At 35.0% G+C, this 14,038-nt stretch overlaps 2 protein-coding genes across 2 annotated transcripts; one reads left to right on the forward strand and one right to left on the reverse strand.

The window, feature by feature from the left end:
• Window positions 1-755: 755 nt before the first annotated feature.
• Window positions 756-6,059, reverse strand: LOC123671326. Its single transcript, XM_045605083.1, has one exon. The coding sequence runs from the start codon at window positions 6,057-6,059 to the stop codon at window positions 756-758; it is 5,304 nt and encodes a 1,767-aa protein (XP_045461039.1).
• Window positions 6,060-11,934: 5,875 nt separating this feature from the next.
• Window positions 11,935-13,774, forward strand: LOC123686368. The gene is made up of 2 exons (XM_045626443.1): window positions 11,935-12,029; window positions 12,303-13,774. Exons 1-2 carry the CDS (start codon window positions 11,970-11,972, stop codon window positions 13,662-13,664), a joined length of 1,422 nt encoding a protein of 473 aa, XP_045482399.1. The 5' UTR covers window positions 11,935-11,969; the 3' UTR covers window positions 13,665-13,774.
• Window positions 13,775-14,038: the final 264 nt, after the last annotated feature.

Below are 14,038 nucleotides of genomic sequence, written 5' to 3' on the forward strand. Positions count from 1 at the left end.
TTTCATCTACGGCTTTCCACTCCATTCTATATTCCGAAATTTTGACCCGCAAAGAAAAAGACAATATTTGTGAACATATCCTCCAAGGAGAAGCGCTAACCGTAAACACGTGTTTCAGGTTTTCGGTCCATGTCAGTACGGTGAAAAAGTGTTGAGACGAGAAACACTTGGTGGGATTCAACAAACAAACGGAGTCAACAATCATAGTCTTTATTTGTAACCAATTACTCTCTTTACTTTTACCTGCCTATTTGGTGACGTTGGTTGTTGCCTTGTAGTCCATAGGGTCTGGCTACTGAAACCACAAATAAGCTTCTGTTGTTAACTCCGTTTGTTTGTTGTTTCTCACCAAGTGTTGCTCATCTCAACACTTTTTCACCGTACTGATGAGGGCCAGAAACCCTAAGCACGTGTCTACTGTTAGCGATTCTCCTTGTTATCGTCTTGATGCTTAATGAAAAGCCTTTTTTGTGGACTGTATATTTATTACTTTATTGTACATTTACATTCAAGAAGGCCGGCGATCTTGGACTCGCGGTCTCTTCATGTGATCTGTTCTAGCTCTACGACTAGACTATGCTCTCAAGCCTCAACATTCGCGGCATGAAGGTTCGTGCAGGTGCACTGTGTGCGGCGTTGTCATATGGCTTCTCCATACCGCCGGCCTTGAAATATTATTTCAAAACAAGGTTTACAAACAACATAAATAAACAATTCTTGTATAAAGATAAAGTAAGTATAGTTCTCCCTTTTTTTTATATACCAGACACTGGTAAAACACATAATTTCGAAATAGCTCTTTTACAGAACGAACCATCACTAAACTTCACTGTGGCAACCCTGATGATGTTATCAGTTCCACGATGCAACTCGATGATTCTGCCCAAACGCCAGGAGTAGGTAAGTGCATCTTCTTGTTTAACCAGTACCAAACTGCCGACTTGGAGGAGATTTTCGACATTTTCTTTCCATTTCGTTCTTGCTTGCAGGTCAGAGACATATTCGACTGACCATCGCTGCCAGAAGGTTTGAATGATCTTCTGTAGGTATTTGTAGTGACTCAGACGATTGTCTGGCATTTTAACATATACAGGCTCAGGAATAGATGAGACTGTTTTCCCAAGTAGAAAATGAGATGGAGTCAGGGGATTAAAATCGGAAGGATCAGATGATAAGGGACAAAGGGGACGAGAGTTAAGTATACCTTCTATTTGTATCAAAACTGTCATCATATCTTCATACGTTAAGCTAGTATTTTTCAATATTCTTTTCAAATAATATTTAACTTGTTTTATATTGGACTCCCAGAGACCGCCGAAATTAGGGGCCCTAGGGGGAATGAAATGCCAAGTTATATTTTCGTTAGTATGTGCAGCAGCTATCGAAGTCGAATAAGCTTCTATGAACCTTTTCAAATCATTATTGGCTCCTATAAAAGAAGTCCCATTATCGGAGAATAAATGAGATGGTCGACCTCGTCTACCAATGAATCTCTTGAACATTGCCAAGAATGCTTCAGATGATAAGTCGGTAAGCAACTCTAGGTGGACACACCTTGTACTCATACAAATGAACAAACAAATGTACCCTTTTATTAATTTTGCCCCTCGTAATTTTCTATCTTTAATAAGAATAGGTCCGGCATAATCTAATCCAACATTTGTGAAAGGAATATATTTGTTGACTCTTTCTGAAGGAAGATTTCCCATTAAATATTTGCATCCCATTGGCTGGGCCTTACGACAAGTAATGCAGCCTTTTACAACAGATCGCGCTAGTCTGCGTCCTGCTATAGGCCAATAATTTTCTCTTAACGAATATAGAAGTTGATTTGGTCCACAATGCATCAGTCTCACATGCTCCTCTTGTAGCAATAATAAAGTCACATGATGCCTTGTGTCCAATAGAATAGGATGTTTCTTGGCAAAATCTATATCGGCATTTACTAACCTGCCTCCTACTCTAATTAGACCGTCGGTACCAATAAATGGATTCAGGGCCAATAATTTACTCGAAGTACTGATTTTATCTCCCTTTGTTAACATTCTATATTCATCCGGAAAAGATTGTTTTTGAGATGTTTTTATTATTATATCATGAGCATAGCTTAGTTCTGTGACCGTTAAAATTCCGGTTGTCTTCATTGACTTGTCTTTCATATTTGATATGAACCTTATACAGTAGGCTATTGTTCTCTGTAATTTTTTAAATCTTGAGAATTTAGTAAACGGAAGTTCCAATTGATTCGTTTTTTGACAAAAATTAACTAATATTCTTTTTTCAGGCAATTCTCGGTATGGTAAATCTAGTACAAATTCAGATCTGTCTCTGTTCGCCAAGAAATGTGGACCTTTCCACCAAATATCGCATTCTAAAAGATTAGTCACCGTTGTACCTCGTGACAATAAATCAGCTGGATTGAGTTTGCCAGCAATGTGGTACCATTGACTTGGCTTTGATAAATTTTGTATATTAGAGACTCGGTTCGCGACAAATGTTTTCCACTGACTGGGGCATCCGTTTATCCAACCTAGTACCACAGTGGAATCCGTCCAATAAAAACATTGATCAAATGTAATTTCACTAGCCCTAATTACCTTTCGCATTAATTTAGCTAAAGGTTTGGCTGCGCATAATTCTAGGCGAGGCAGTGAAATTTGTTTCAACGGACAAACTCTAGATTTGGAACATAGTAATTGAGTCTTGTAAGGCTTATCTTGTACTTTACAAGAAATGTAAATACATGCACCGTATGCCTTTTCGGATGCATCTGCAAACCCGTGTATTTCGATAATTGTATAATTTTCGCAACAAACATATCTTGGAATTTTAAGATTATTTAATAGTAATAATTCTTTACAGAAATCGTTCCAAGTGACACTAAGATGATTGGACACTTGTTGATCCCAATCTAGTTTTTCTTGCCATAAACGTTGCAGAAACATTTTCGCTATAACTACGATAGGGCCAACTAATCCCAAAGGATCGAAGATTTGACTTGTCATAGACAAAATGATTCGTTTCGATAACCTTTCTACAACTTCGAAATCTTTAATTGAATATTGTATATTATCATTAAATGCGTTCCAATAAATACCTAAAGTTTTATTGTTTTCCTCTTTTCCTAAATGTAAAATTCCTGAAGATAAATTTTCATCAACATTAATTTCTTTTAATAATTCCTTGTTGTTACATAACCATTTACGCAATTGAAAACCTCCAGACCTCAATATATTCGTGATGTCTCTTTGAATTTCGCGTAATTCAGAAAGGCTGTCTGACCCTGTTAATAGATCGTCAATATAAAAATCTTTTAAAATTACTTTGCTCGCGATTGGGTATTCATCATTATTCTCTATACCCATTTGCCGAAGACAACGCACAGCTAAGTATGGTGCAGATGAAGTTCCATACGTTACGGTGTTCAGCTCGTAGCATTGTATCTGTTCTCCATCATTATGTCTCCAAAAAATTCTTAAATATTTTCTCTCGCTAGGGTCTATAAGAATTTGGCGATACATTTTTGAAATATCAGCATTTAAGACAAATTTATGTTGTCTGAATCTCAATAATATGGAGAAAAGATCATCTTGTAGTGTAGGTCCGACGTACTGAACATCATTCAGTGAAATCCCGTTGTCAGATTTAGCTGACGCGTCGAAGACAATTCGAGTTCTTGTGGTTATACTTGTATTTTTTATTACTGCGTGATGAGGAAGAAAGTAGCCGTCTAGACCTTTCTTGTTTATATCGAAAACTTCCAATTTGCGCATATGACCTAGTTCGATGTATTCTTTCATAAAGTCGCAATAATCATTTTTCAAAACCTTATCTCTGTTTAGACGTCTCTCCAATGCATGAAACCGATTCAATGCCATCTCGTCAGAATGTCCTAAATTGATTACATTTTCTTTAAATGGAAATTTCACAATGAATCTACCCTCTGGAGTCCGCTTGACATTATCCAAAAAATGTTTTTCACAAAAAATTTCATCTTTAGTAAGAATTCTCTCGTTGTCGCATTCTTCGACTGTCCAAAATTTAGTTAAAGCATTTTCCAAAGACTCGTTAATTGTTATGCAAGAAATAGTTTTGCTCGTCTTTGATTCTACAGACGGAATATTACCTCCAAAAACCCATCCTAGCTGTGTATTCTGTAATATAGGCATGTTGTTATTTTTCCTTTGTTCCATGATTAAAATGTCATAAAAAATACTAACTCCCAACAGCATATCTATATCTTGAGGCAAATTGTAGTTTGGATCCGCTAGAGTTAGTTCGTTTATTCTTGATCGCGAAGAAACCTTAAACGACGCATTTGGTAATTTTTGTGCTATTTTAGGAATAATGAGACACGAAATATTTTTAGTATAATCATTAATTCTTGAACTGAACCTCACGTCAGTCTTGTATTGAGCAGCTAGGACCTTTGACTCTCCTACGCCTACTATTGAATAATTTACTGGTTTTTTGTCTAAATCTAATTGTTTCGCTAATTTTTCCGAAATGAAATGGCTTTGACTGCCTGCGTCTAGTAATACTCTTGCGTAAAGGAACCTATTATTCTTGCCGTGAACACGAATGACCGCTGTACTCAGTAAAGGCTGTGAATTATCCTCCAAATTGTTAATACCGGCAACATTGTAAGCCCTACTACTCGCGGATCGCGCTGTCTTATCGGCTCCTGCGGAATTGCGACGTACCGACATATTGCTATCTCTGTCGTACGCGATACCCTCACCCTCTTGCGTGCTCGTCATGTATGTACCGCTGGTCGATTCTTTCGAGTTGGCGTTGTTTACGTTTTCTTTCGCATCTGACTTGGAATTTAAATGTAAAAGAGTATTATGACGTTTTTTGCAGATTCTACAATTGGATCTTTTGCAATCGTTATTGATATGATTGGGATCGAAGCAATTGGTACATAATTTCAGCATTTTTACCTGATCAATTCTCGCAGGAATGTCTAATTCCCGAAACTTTTCACATTGATAAATTGAATGTTCTTTTTTACAAAAATAGCAAGTTAATTTTCTTTCTGTCGTAGTATTGAACGACCGGGTTTTTTCTGTACGATTTGATTTATTATATGGAAATTTAGAGAATTGTTTTTCTATTGTTTTAACATCGTTCTTGGTAATCTCTAATTTTTCTAAAACTTCGCACTTTTGTTTAAGAAATTCTAATAATTCGTTTACCGTTGGTAGTTCGCCTTTTGTCCGATACGATTCCCACTCTCGTCTAGTAATATTGTCAAGTTTAGTACAAAGCATGTACACTAAGAGAGCATCCCAACTATCAGTTGGTTGACCTGATACTTTCAAAGATCTCAAATTTTTTACAAAATTATCGTGCAGATTGCGCAGTTCAGCGTGCGATTCCTTGACAACTACTGGGCTGTCAAAAAGTCCTTTGATATAATTGTGTACAATCAATTTTTTATTCTCGTATCTATCTTTTATTAACGACCATGCAACTGTATAATTACTTTCACTCACTTCTACAGAGCTAATCAATTTCGATGGCTCACCTTCCAAACAGGATTTGAGATAATAAAATTTTTGAATATTACTAATATTGGCATTATGATGTACTAAAGAATAGTAAGTATCTCTAAATTCTAACCATGTCTCGAATGAACCTCTGAAGATTGGCAATTTAATGTCAGGTAATTTAAAATGTGATTGTACTGAACTATTGACCGAATTTTTATTAGCTGATATTGAACTTACACCATCGTTTAATTCAGAATTGTTGATAAGGTTTTGAGTGAAACTAATTAATTCAAAATAAGATTTTTCAAAATTTATAAGTTCATTTAGCTCTTGTTGTAACTCTTGTTCTTGGTTTTCTGATCCACTTAATTCGTATTCGATCGAAGCTTGCACAGATGAAAATTCGTTTAGAATCGGTTTAATTTTATCTAATCTTACTTTCAGTTGGGTTATTGTTATCTCGTCTATATTGTCTAAATCAATTGAATTAATATAACCTTTGAATCTTGTTAAGGTTGCCTTAAATTGACCTCTTTGAAATCTGAATTTAGTTAAATTCGACATTGTTCTTGATTAGTAATAACTTGCACTTGTAATACTAGCTTATCGTATTGAATTGACTTTAAGGCCCGGTGCACACATCCGATTTTTGTAGTTACGACACCGTCGTCGTGTCGTACTTGCGGCCTGTGGTACAAAGAATCAAATGGGAGCATGCACACTACCCGCCGTGCTGTTGCGACGTCGTAACTGCCAGCCTACGGTCGTTTTTTGGTAGCATGTCCCTCTAGGCCGCAACTGTGCCGCAGTCGTAGATGCGATCTCTCAGTACTCTATTCCAAATTGGCCCGCGCACACATACGACGTTTGTCGTGAGTTCGCATAAAATGGCGGAGAGGGAATTGGATATTGAGCTATTCATTGAACTTATAAATTTCTTATAAAATTATGTTTCTGTATCAAAAGATTGAATCTTTTTGTCAGAGATAACAAACTGGTAGAAATAAGACGTTTTTGTGTTACCTACTCGATTATTATTGTGAAAATTAAATTGTTCTCCGAAAATTCAATTAATGCAAATATCGCATTAGATTTATGTAAGCGATAATAAACGACGATAATTGGCAATCACTTATCAAGTCTAGACAAATTTTAGGGTTGAATATTCTCGAATGACCTATGTCCTATACCAAACAAAACGAACGAAATTTTTAATGAATTTTTTTAATTCTGTTGAAGGAGTTGAAGTTCGTTATAATTATTTTTCTGATGCCATGATAATACGAATAATTACTGAATCTCTTTTTAATCTTTGACTGGAATGATTTTCAGGATATTTTGCCTTCTTGTCGTGTTTTAACAACTATTCGAATGAATATTTATTTTTCCAGTTATTAGAAATACAAATTTTCAGATGGTGTTAACTTGGATCATTAATCTTTGACTGGAATGATTTTCAGGATATTTTGCCTTCTTGTCGTGTTTTAACAACTATTCGAATGAATATTTATTTTTCCAGTTATTAGAAATACAAATTTTCAGATAGTGTTAACTTGGATCATTAAACGTAAATATTTGATTAGTTAATGAACTTAATTGGCGCAATTAGACCTCACACGCACATTTTAAATATCAAATCTCCTTTCATTTCGTTTTGAAAATTATGGTGCTAATGAAAGGACCGCTAACACCAAGGATTACACGAGTGCAAAACTCCTTTTATTCAGCATTAAGTATTGAAAATCGGCACTTCAATATCTTTGAATTTTTATCGAGGATATGAAAATTGAATTATAAGTATGTGAAACATGTCTCTTGTGGAAATATACAGAGTGGCCACTTTTTTAATGGGATTGTATTGGTAACTTTAAAACCATAAGAGTTAGAAGGTCGGTCAAATAGAGATGAAGTTGCATTCATAGAAGCATTATCAAGCAGTTCATTGAACATTTTTTTTGCGATGGTCGTCCATTATAATATAACTATATATAATTATATATTATATTATATAATAATATCGAGCGCCGATCGCACACACACACACACTGGCAGTGTGAACTAGTGAATTGATCCGACTCCGCAACCACGCCGGTGTCGTATGTAGTGTGCATTGAATAGGTACGACACCGCAACGGGTGTCGTAACTGCAAAAGTCGGATGTGTGCACCGGGCCTAAATTCAACGTGAATTATAATATTTAACTCTCGTATAAGATAAAGGCCCGGTGCACACATCCGACTTTTGCAGTTACGACACCCGTTGCGGTGTCGTACCTATTCAATGCACACTACATACGACACCGGCGTGGTTGCGGAGTCGGATCAATTCACTAGTTCACACTGCCAGTGTGTGTGTGTGCGATCGGCGCTCGATATTATTATATAATATAATATATAATTATATATAGTTATATTATAATGGACGACCATCGCAAAAAAATTGTTCAATGAAATGCTTGATAATGCTTCTATGAATGCAACTTCATCTCCATTTGACCGACCTTCTAACTCTTATGGTTTTAAAGTTACCAATACAATCCCATTAAAAAAGTGGCCACTCTGTATATTTCCACAAGAGACATGTTTCACATAGATTATAATTCAATTTCCATATCCTCGATAAAAATTCAAAGATATTGAAGTGCCGATTTTCAATACTTAATGCAGAATAAAAGGAGTTTTGCACTCGTGTAATCCTTGGTGTTAGCGGTCCTTTCATTAGCACCATAATTTTCAAAACGAAATGAAAGGAGATTTGATATTTAAAATGTGCGTGTGAGGTCTAATTGCGCCAATTAAGTTCATTAACTAATCAAATATTTACGTTTAATGATCCAAGTTAACACCATCTGAAAATTTGTATTTCTAATAACTGGAAAAATAAATATTCATTCGAATAGTTGTTAAAACACGACAAGAAGGCAAAATATCCTGAAAATCATTCCAGTCAAAGATTAAAAAGAGATTCAGTAATTATTCGTATTATCATGGCATCAGAAAAATAATTATAACGAACTTCAACTCCTTCAACAGAATTAAAAAAATTCATTAAAAATTTCGTTCGTTTTGTTTGGTATAGGACATAGGTCATTCGAGAATATTCAACCCTAAAATTTGTCTAGACTTGATAAGTGATTGCCAATTATCGTCGTTTATTATCGCTTACATAAATCTAATGCGATATTTGCATTAATTGAATTTTCGGAGAACAATTTAATTTTCACAATAATAATCGAGTAGGTAACACAAAAACGTCTTATTTCTACCAGTTTGTTATCTCTGACAAAAAGATTCAATCTTTTGATACAGAAACATAATTTTATAAGAAATTTATAAGTTCAATGAATAGCTCAATATCCAATTCCTTCTCCGCCATTTTATGCGAACTCACGACAAACGTCGTATGTGTGCGCGGGCCAATTTGGAATAGAGTACTGAGAGATCGCATCTACGACTGCGGCACAGTTGCGGCCTAGAGGGACATGCTACCAAAAAACGACCGTAGGCTGGCAGTTACGACGTCTCAACAGCACGGCGGGTAGTGTGCATGCTCCCATTTGATTCTTTGTACCACAGGCCGCAAGTACGACACGACGACGGTGTCGTAACTACAAAAATCGGATGTGTGCACCGGGCCTTACATTCAAGAAGGCCGGCGATCTTGGACTCGCGGTCTCTTCATGTGATCTGTTCTAGCTCTACGACTAGACTATGCTCTCAAGCCTCAACATTCGCGGCATGAAGGTTCGTGCAGGTGCACTGTGTGCGGCGTTGTCATATGGCTTCTCCACTCCTTGAGGGATATGTCCACAAATATTGTCTTTGTTTGTAACTAATTACCTTAATTACTCCTTAATCATATAATTTCCAGGATGTTGATCTGTATCTGATAATATTAGTATGAAACAATTATGTCAATTCCAGAAATGAAGAGAAAGAAGAAAACATAATTCAGGAGTTGATTCTCAATAAAAATTTCAGGTTGGTAAATTGACCTCATAGGTAAAGCCAGTTATTGATGAAACAATTTTAAACATTTTAAAATAAAAAGTGAAATGATTCTCCTATAGCTTGGAACCATTTGAATCTATGAAGTTGCGCTTTTCACTAAAATAAGCATCTCAAAAATCGAGCCTGAAAATGTGACGTTCATTTTTTCTAGTTTAAAGGGATTCCGAGATATCCTCACTAGACAACGAATTTGGACACCCGTTACACTTACAGTAATGTTTTTCTTTCATTATACAGACATACAGGGTGTTCTGTTTTGTTTCCGACAAACTGAAACGGGTGATAGATCACATCATTTTAAGCAAAAAAGTTCCTATGAACATGGGTCCGGAAATGCTTCGTTTCCGAGATACAGGGTGTTAAAGTTGAAAAAATAATTCGCGTTTTCTTAAATATCTTTCGACTGATTCCAAATAATTGCATGAAAGTTGGTATATAGGGTTTTTTGAGGTGAGAAATTCAAATTTGTGGTCGATTTGGTTGTATTCTCTAGAGGGCGCCACTGGCAATCATTTCGTCCCCTTTAAACCGTAGCAACTTTTCTGTGCTACCCTGTACGTCATTCTGAACTAAAAAAATCGATTTCCCTGACTTTTCTAGTTAAAAAAGGTATAACTCATTTAAGTTGCTAGGGGCAACCGTTTCAGAGAAAAACGCATTTAAAGCCAAATCCATATTTTTGTAATCTCTAAAACATGTAGAAACAAATTTGTAATAATTTTAAATTAAATATTTTTTAGAAGTAACAATTTAGAACAAAACAAAATAACATAATAATTTTTAAAGAAGGTGTTCGAAATGTCCACCGTTATGTTGAATGCACAAATGACATCTTCGAATGATTGATTGTTTAACATTCAACAATTGTTGCGGCAATAGATTTAAAATGGCTATACACAATGACAGATTTAAATTGTGTTAGGTTCAGATGTCATTGATTATAATTATAGTTAACTAAGTTAATAGCTTATCAACAAATACAGGAAAATGGTATTGGTTACCAAAGGCCCGAACGAAGCATACAAAGAAGAAATCATCTACAGAGAAATAGGATTTTACAGACCTTCGAAGAAAATAAAAATTCAGTATTCGTAAAGCATCCCAACAACGCAATATTTCAGGAAACAGAATATTCAGAACACTTAAAAACAACAATTACATAGCATACCACTTCTACTTATTAGTGGGCAATAGAAAATCCGCATGCATTTCGCCTTAGAAATTTTCAAAATGAATTCAAATTTAATATTTGAATAGGAATAATTTCATGAAAGGATTTCGAAGCAGTCAAAACATTAAAGAAAACGCGAATTATTTTTTCAACTTTAACACCCTGTATCTCGGAAACGAAGCATTTCCGGACCCATGTTCATAGGAACTTTTTTGCTTAAAATGATGTGATCTATCACCCACTTCAGTTTGTCGGAAACAAATCAGAACACCCTGTATATGCCATTTTCATACATACTTCAATAATCACAACATGTTGAAATCTGATCTAAATTTCGGTATCGATCGGAATATTTTCATGCAGGTAATGTTTTATCATAATATGAAGAATGGTTTTATCTAGGTATATCATATAGAATATAACTGTAAGAAATATTTAATGGATTCGGTCCTTACTTGGCGGAAATTCATTATAAATAAAATAAAACGAAGTAATTTCCACTATATAGTCCACAATATAGTGGAAATTACTTCGTTTTATTTTATTTAACTGTAAGAAAAATATATTTCTCTAATTCTATGGTTATTCCGTTCATTCTTCCACATCTTGTAGAACAAAATCGTGCGAGAATATATCAGAAACGCACAGTTTTCATGGTAATATTTTCTTATTATATGTTGGTACTCCGAACTTTCCGCCACGGCTTTATCTGTCAATTCATCAATTTGCCTTAAAGAAATCAGTTCTGCCAACCAAAATTTTTCAATACGAAAATCACTAAAATATATTTATGGAAATATTTCATTAATTTCAATAAGAATGCAATGATTTAGAGAAAATAATGTATAATACTCGTACAGAAGGCTCATTCTACCACTCGTTCATTCAAAAACTTGCCACTTCGTGGCTCGTTTTTGAATTTTGAACTCGTGGAAGAATACTAATGTCTTCTGCACTTGTATTATAAATAACTATTTCAACATTTCGGAAGTAGAAATTGAAATATAACTGATTTCTTTGAAGAACATATTTTTACTCATTCGTTGATCATAATTCGAAATCCAGTTTAGGATCTCCATTCTCCAATACCCTATATAACGGTTAATTTCCTAATTTCGTATATTTATTCAAAAAATATTCTGCAAATAAGAAATTCATCTCGAATATATTTGAATTCTTAGCCGCATAATTGATGAGACTAGACAGTTTAGAAGAAAGAAGTTCATTTCGAAAGATATTAAAAAATCCTCTCGAATTCCAATCACTTTATAAACGATTGGAGATCTTCATTCTATGTCATTCAACCATCGTCCTCTGACAGATACAGAAATGTGTGGTGCACTGAAAATATCAGTAAGTGTAGAATTCATCTGAATTAAAATTATTGTTTCTCTCGATTCAAAAAGTTCCATCATATAGTGTCAATCATTCACAAGACCTAAATAGTTTTTAAAAAATTTATGGAAAATAAATTTTGATGATAATAATTTTATTCACTTCCATACCGGATTATAACTTCTAAACATGATAAACTTGAGTTATTCGAATTATTCCAGAAAAGTTATCCGTATAGGAGCTTGATATGTAGAATTCTATTATCTGCTATTACAACGTATATCTTTGCAGGTTTGCTTTGCTCTAGTCTTTGGGACGATAGTGTCTGCAAATGAGAGAGTCAAAAGATCAGGTTTGATAGATTTGGGAACGTCTGTCTTGCTGCCATGGGAATCATCTAACAATGGAGGACTTAATAAGGCTTTTAACACAATACTAGGCTCTGAGATTTTGAGAGGAAGAAATATCGATAATCAGAATGAAAGAAATGAAATCTTACAGAGACAAAGAGAATTGGGCATGCGTTCCAACGCATATAACAGCATAAATCAAAACCAAGCTCAAGGTGCTGTTGATTCATATCTCATTCGAGATACACTAAGGCAATACATTACTGATAGAAACGTTCGAGGAGGATTACAACAACAAAGAGGTTACTCAGGTCTAGATGCTCAGAGTTTACTCGATTCCAATCCATCAATAGATGAACAAGCTTGGACTGGTAGGATCCAAAACTTAGTCCAGACAAGGAACCAAATAGGAAACAATCAGTTAACTCAACAAAATTCAGAACTTGTTGACGGCCAATCAAATACACAACCTGATGTCCTCTCCTTGAGAGGCCAACTCAACAGAAACAGAAAAGGACTCATAGGTTCTAACAGGTTGAACAGATACAGACAAGGCTTAGGAGTAGAACTTTCTGGAGCAAATGTACAACAACAAAATTCTTTGGGATCTTCACTACCACAAGTAGGTGAAATTTTAAGGAACCAAGGACAAGCTAGAGAAGTTAAACAGTATTTGGTTAGAGAAAATCCTGAAGAGACAGAACAAGTAGATATTCAACAGGACAATCAGGATACAACTCAGGAAGTTAATTATAGAGATAATTCAGTCCAGTCGTTAAGACCAATAGACAATCAGCAGTTGAACAGACCTGTTACACAAGAAATAATTTCTGGTGACAACTATGGACAGTATCCCCTCAATGCTGCATGGAGATCACAGCAACAACCTGCCGAATTTGGTGATTCAGGGCTCGGAACCAACTCAGAATTAGTTCAGCTTCAAAACCAAGAAGATCCAAACCAACAAGTCCGAAATTCTTACACTTACGGTGAACTAAGTGCCAAAATCTGGAATGTGATCAAATCAAACCCATCCATGATTTCCAACCTTGGAAATTTGAGGGAACAACTTTTGAATGGAAACAATTCAGGAAATGAACAGATGGGCCAACTTAAATCTTTACTGCAAGAAGCCCGTAACAGAAATGTTTTCATTCCGAGGAATAACGTAGAACAATCACTTGGAGAACAAGAACGCAATGCGTTTGTAAGAAATCTCATTGATGCCGTAAGCAAGAACAACGGTCTCTCAATTCGTTCAAACCCTAGGGCTCAAAATGTATATAGGGGAAGGAAGGCTTGAAAATCATTGTTGTGTCTTGTATTTGGATAATCAGAATCTTGAATGCAATGTATTCGACAAAAATGTTTCTTTCTGTTATTATTTGCAATTATTGTAATTTGTTTATGTTTTGTTTTGTTTTGTTCTGTTTTTATATATGTGAATAGTTGAGTCTCTTGAATAATAAATAAAATGTATATACCTATGTCCATGAATATTTATTCATTCAGATTATCGGTTTTAATTTTTGATAGAACAAAAAGATGATATTGACATCTTAAATCAAGAGCAAAGGAAAAAATGAGTGATCCATCCTTAAAACAACTACTGCAATTTTTAGTATAGGTACGACATTGCCTTTGTCCTCATTTGAGATGCTCACAGAACAATTAATT

Source organism: Harmonia axyridis, chromosome 1 (assembly GCF_914767665.1).
Source record: "Harmonia axyridis chromosome 1, icHarAxyr1.1, whole genome shotgun sequence".
Classification (NCBI taxonomy): domain Eukaryota; kingdom Metazoa; phylum Arthropoda; class Insecta; order Coleoptera; family Coccinellidae; genus Harmonia; species Harmonia axyridis.

What these genes read in the sequence shown, in the direction of transcription:
- LOC123671326 (XM_045605083.1), bottom strand. Translation starts at nt 6,059, where the DNA reads ATGTCGAATTTAACTAAATTCAGATTTCAAAGAGGTCAATTTAAGGCA.
- LOC123686368 (XM_045626443.1), top strand. Translation starts at nt 11,970, where the DNA reads ATGTCATTCAACCATCGTCCTCTGACAGATACAGAAATGTGTGGTGCA. An exon ending in GTGGTGCACTGAAAATATCA is followed by an intron (nt 12,030 to 12,302) that starts GTAAGTGTAGAA and finishes ATATCTTTGCAG; the next exon opens with GTTTGCTTTGCTCTAGTCTT.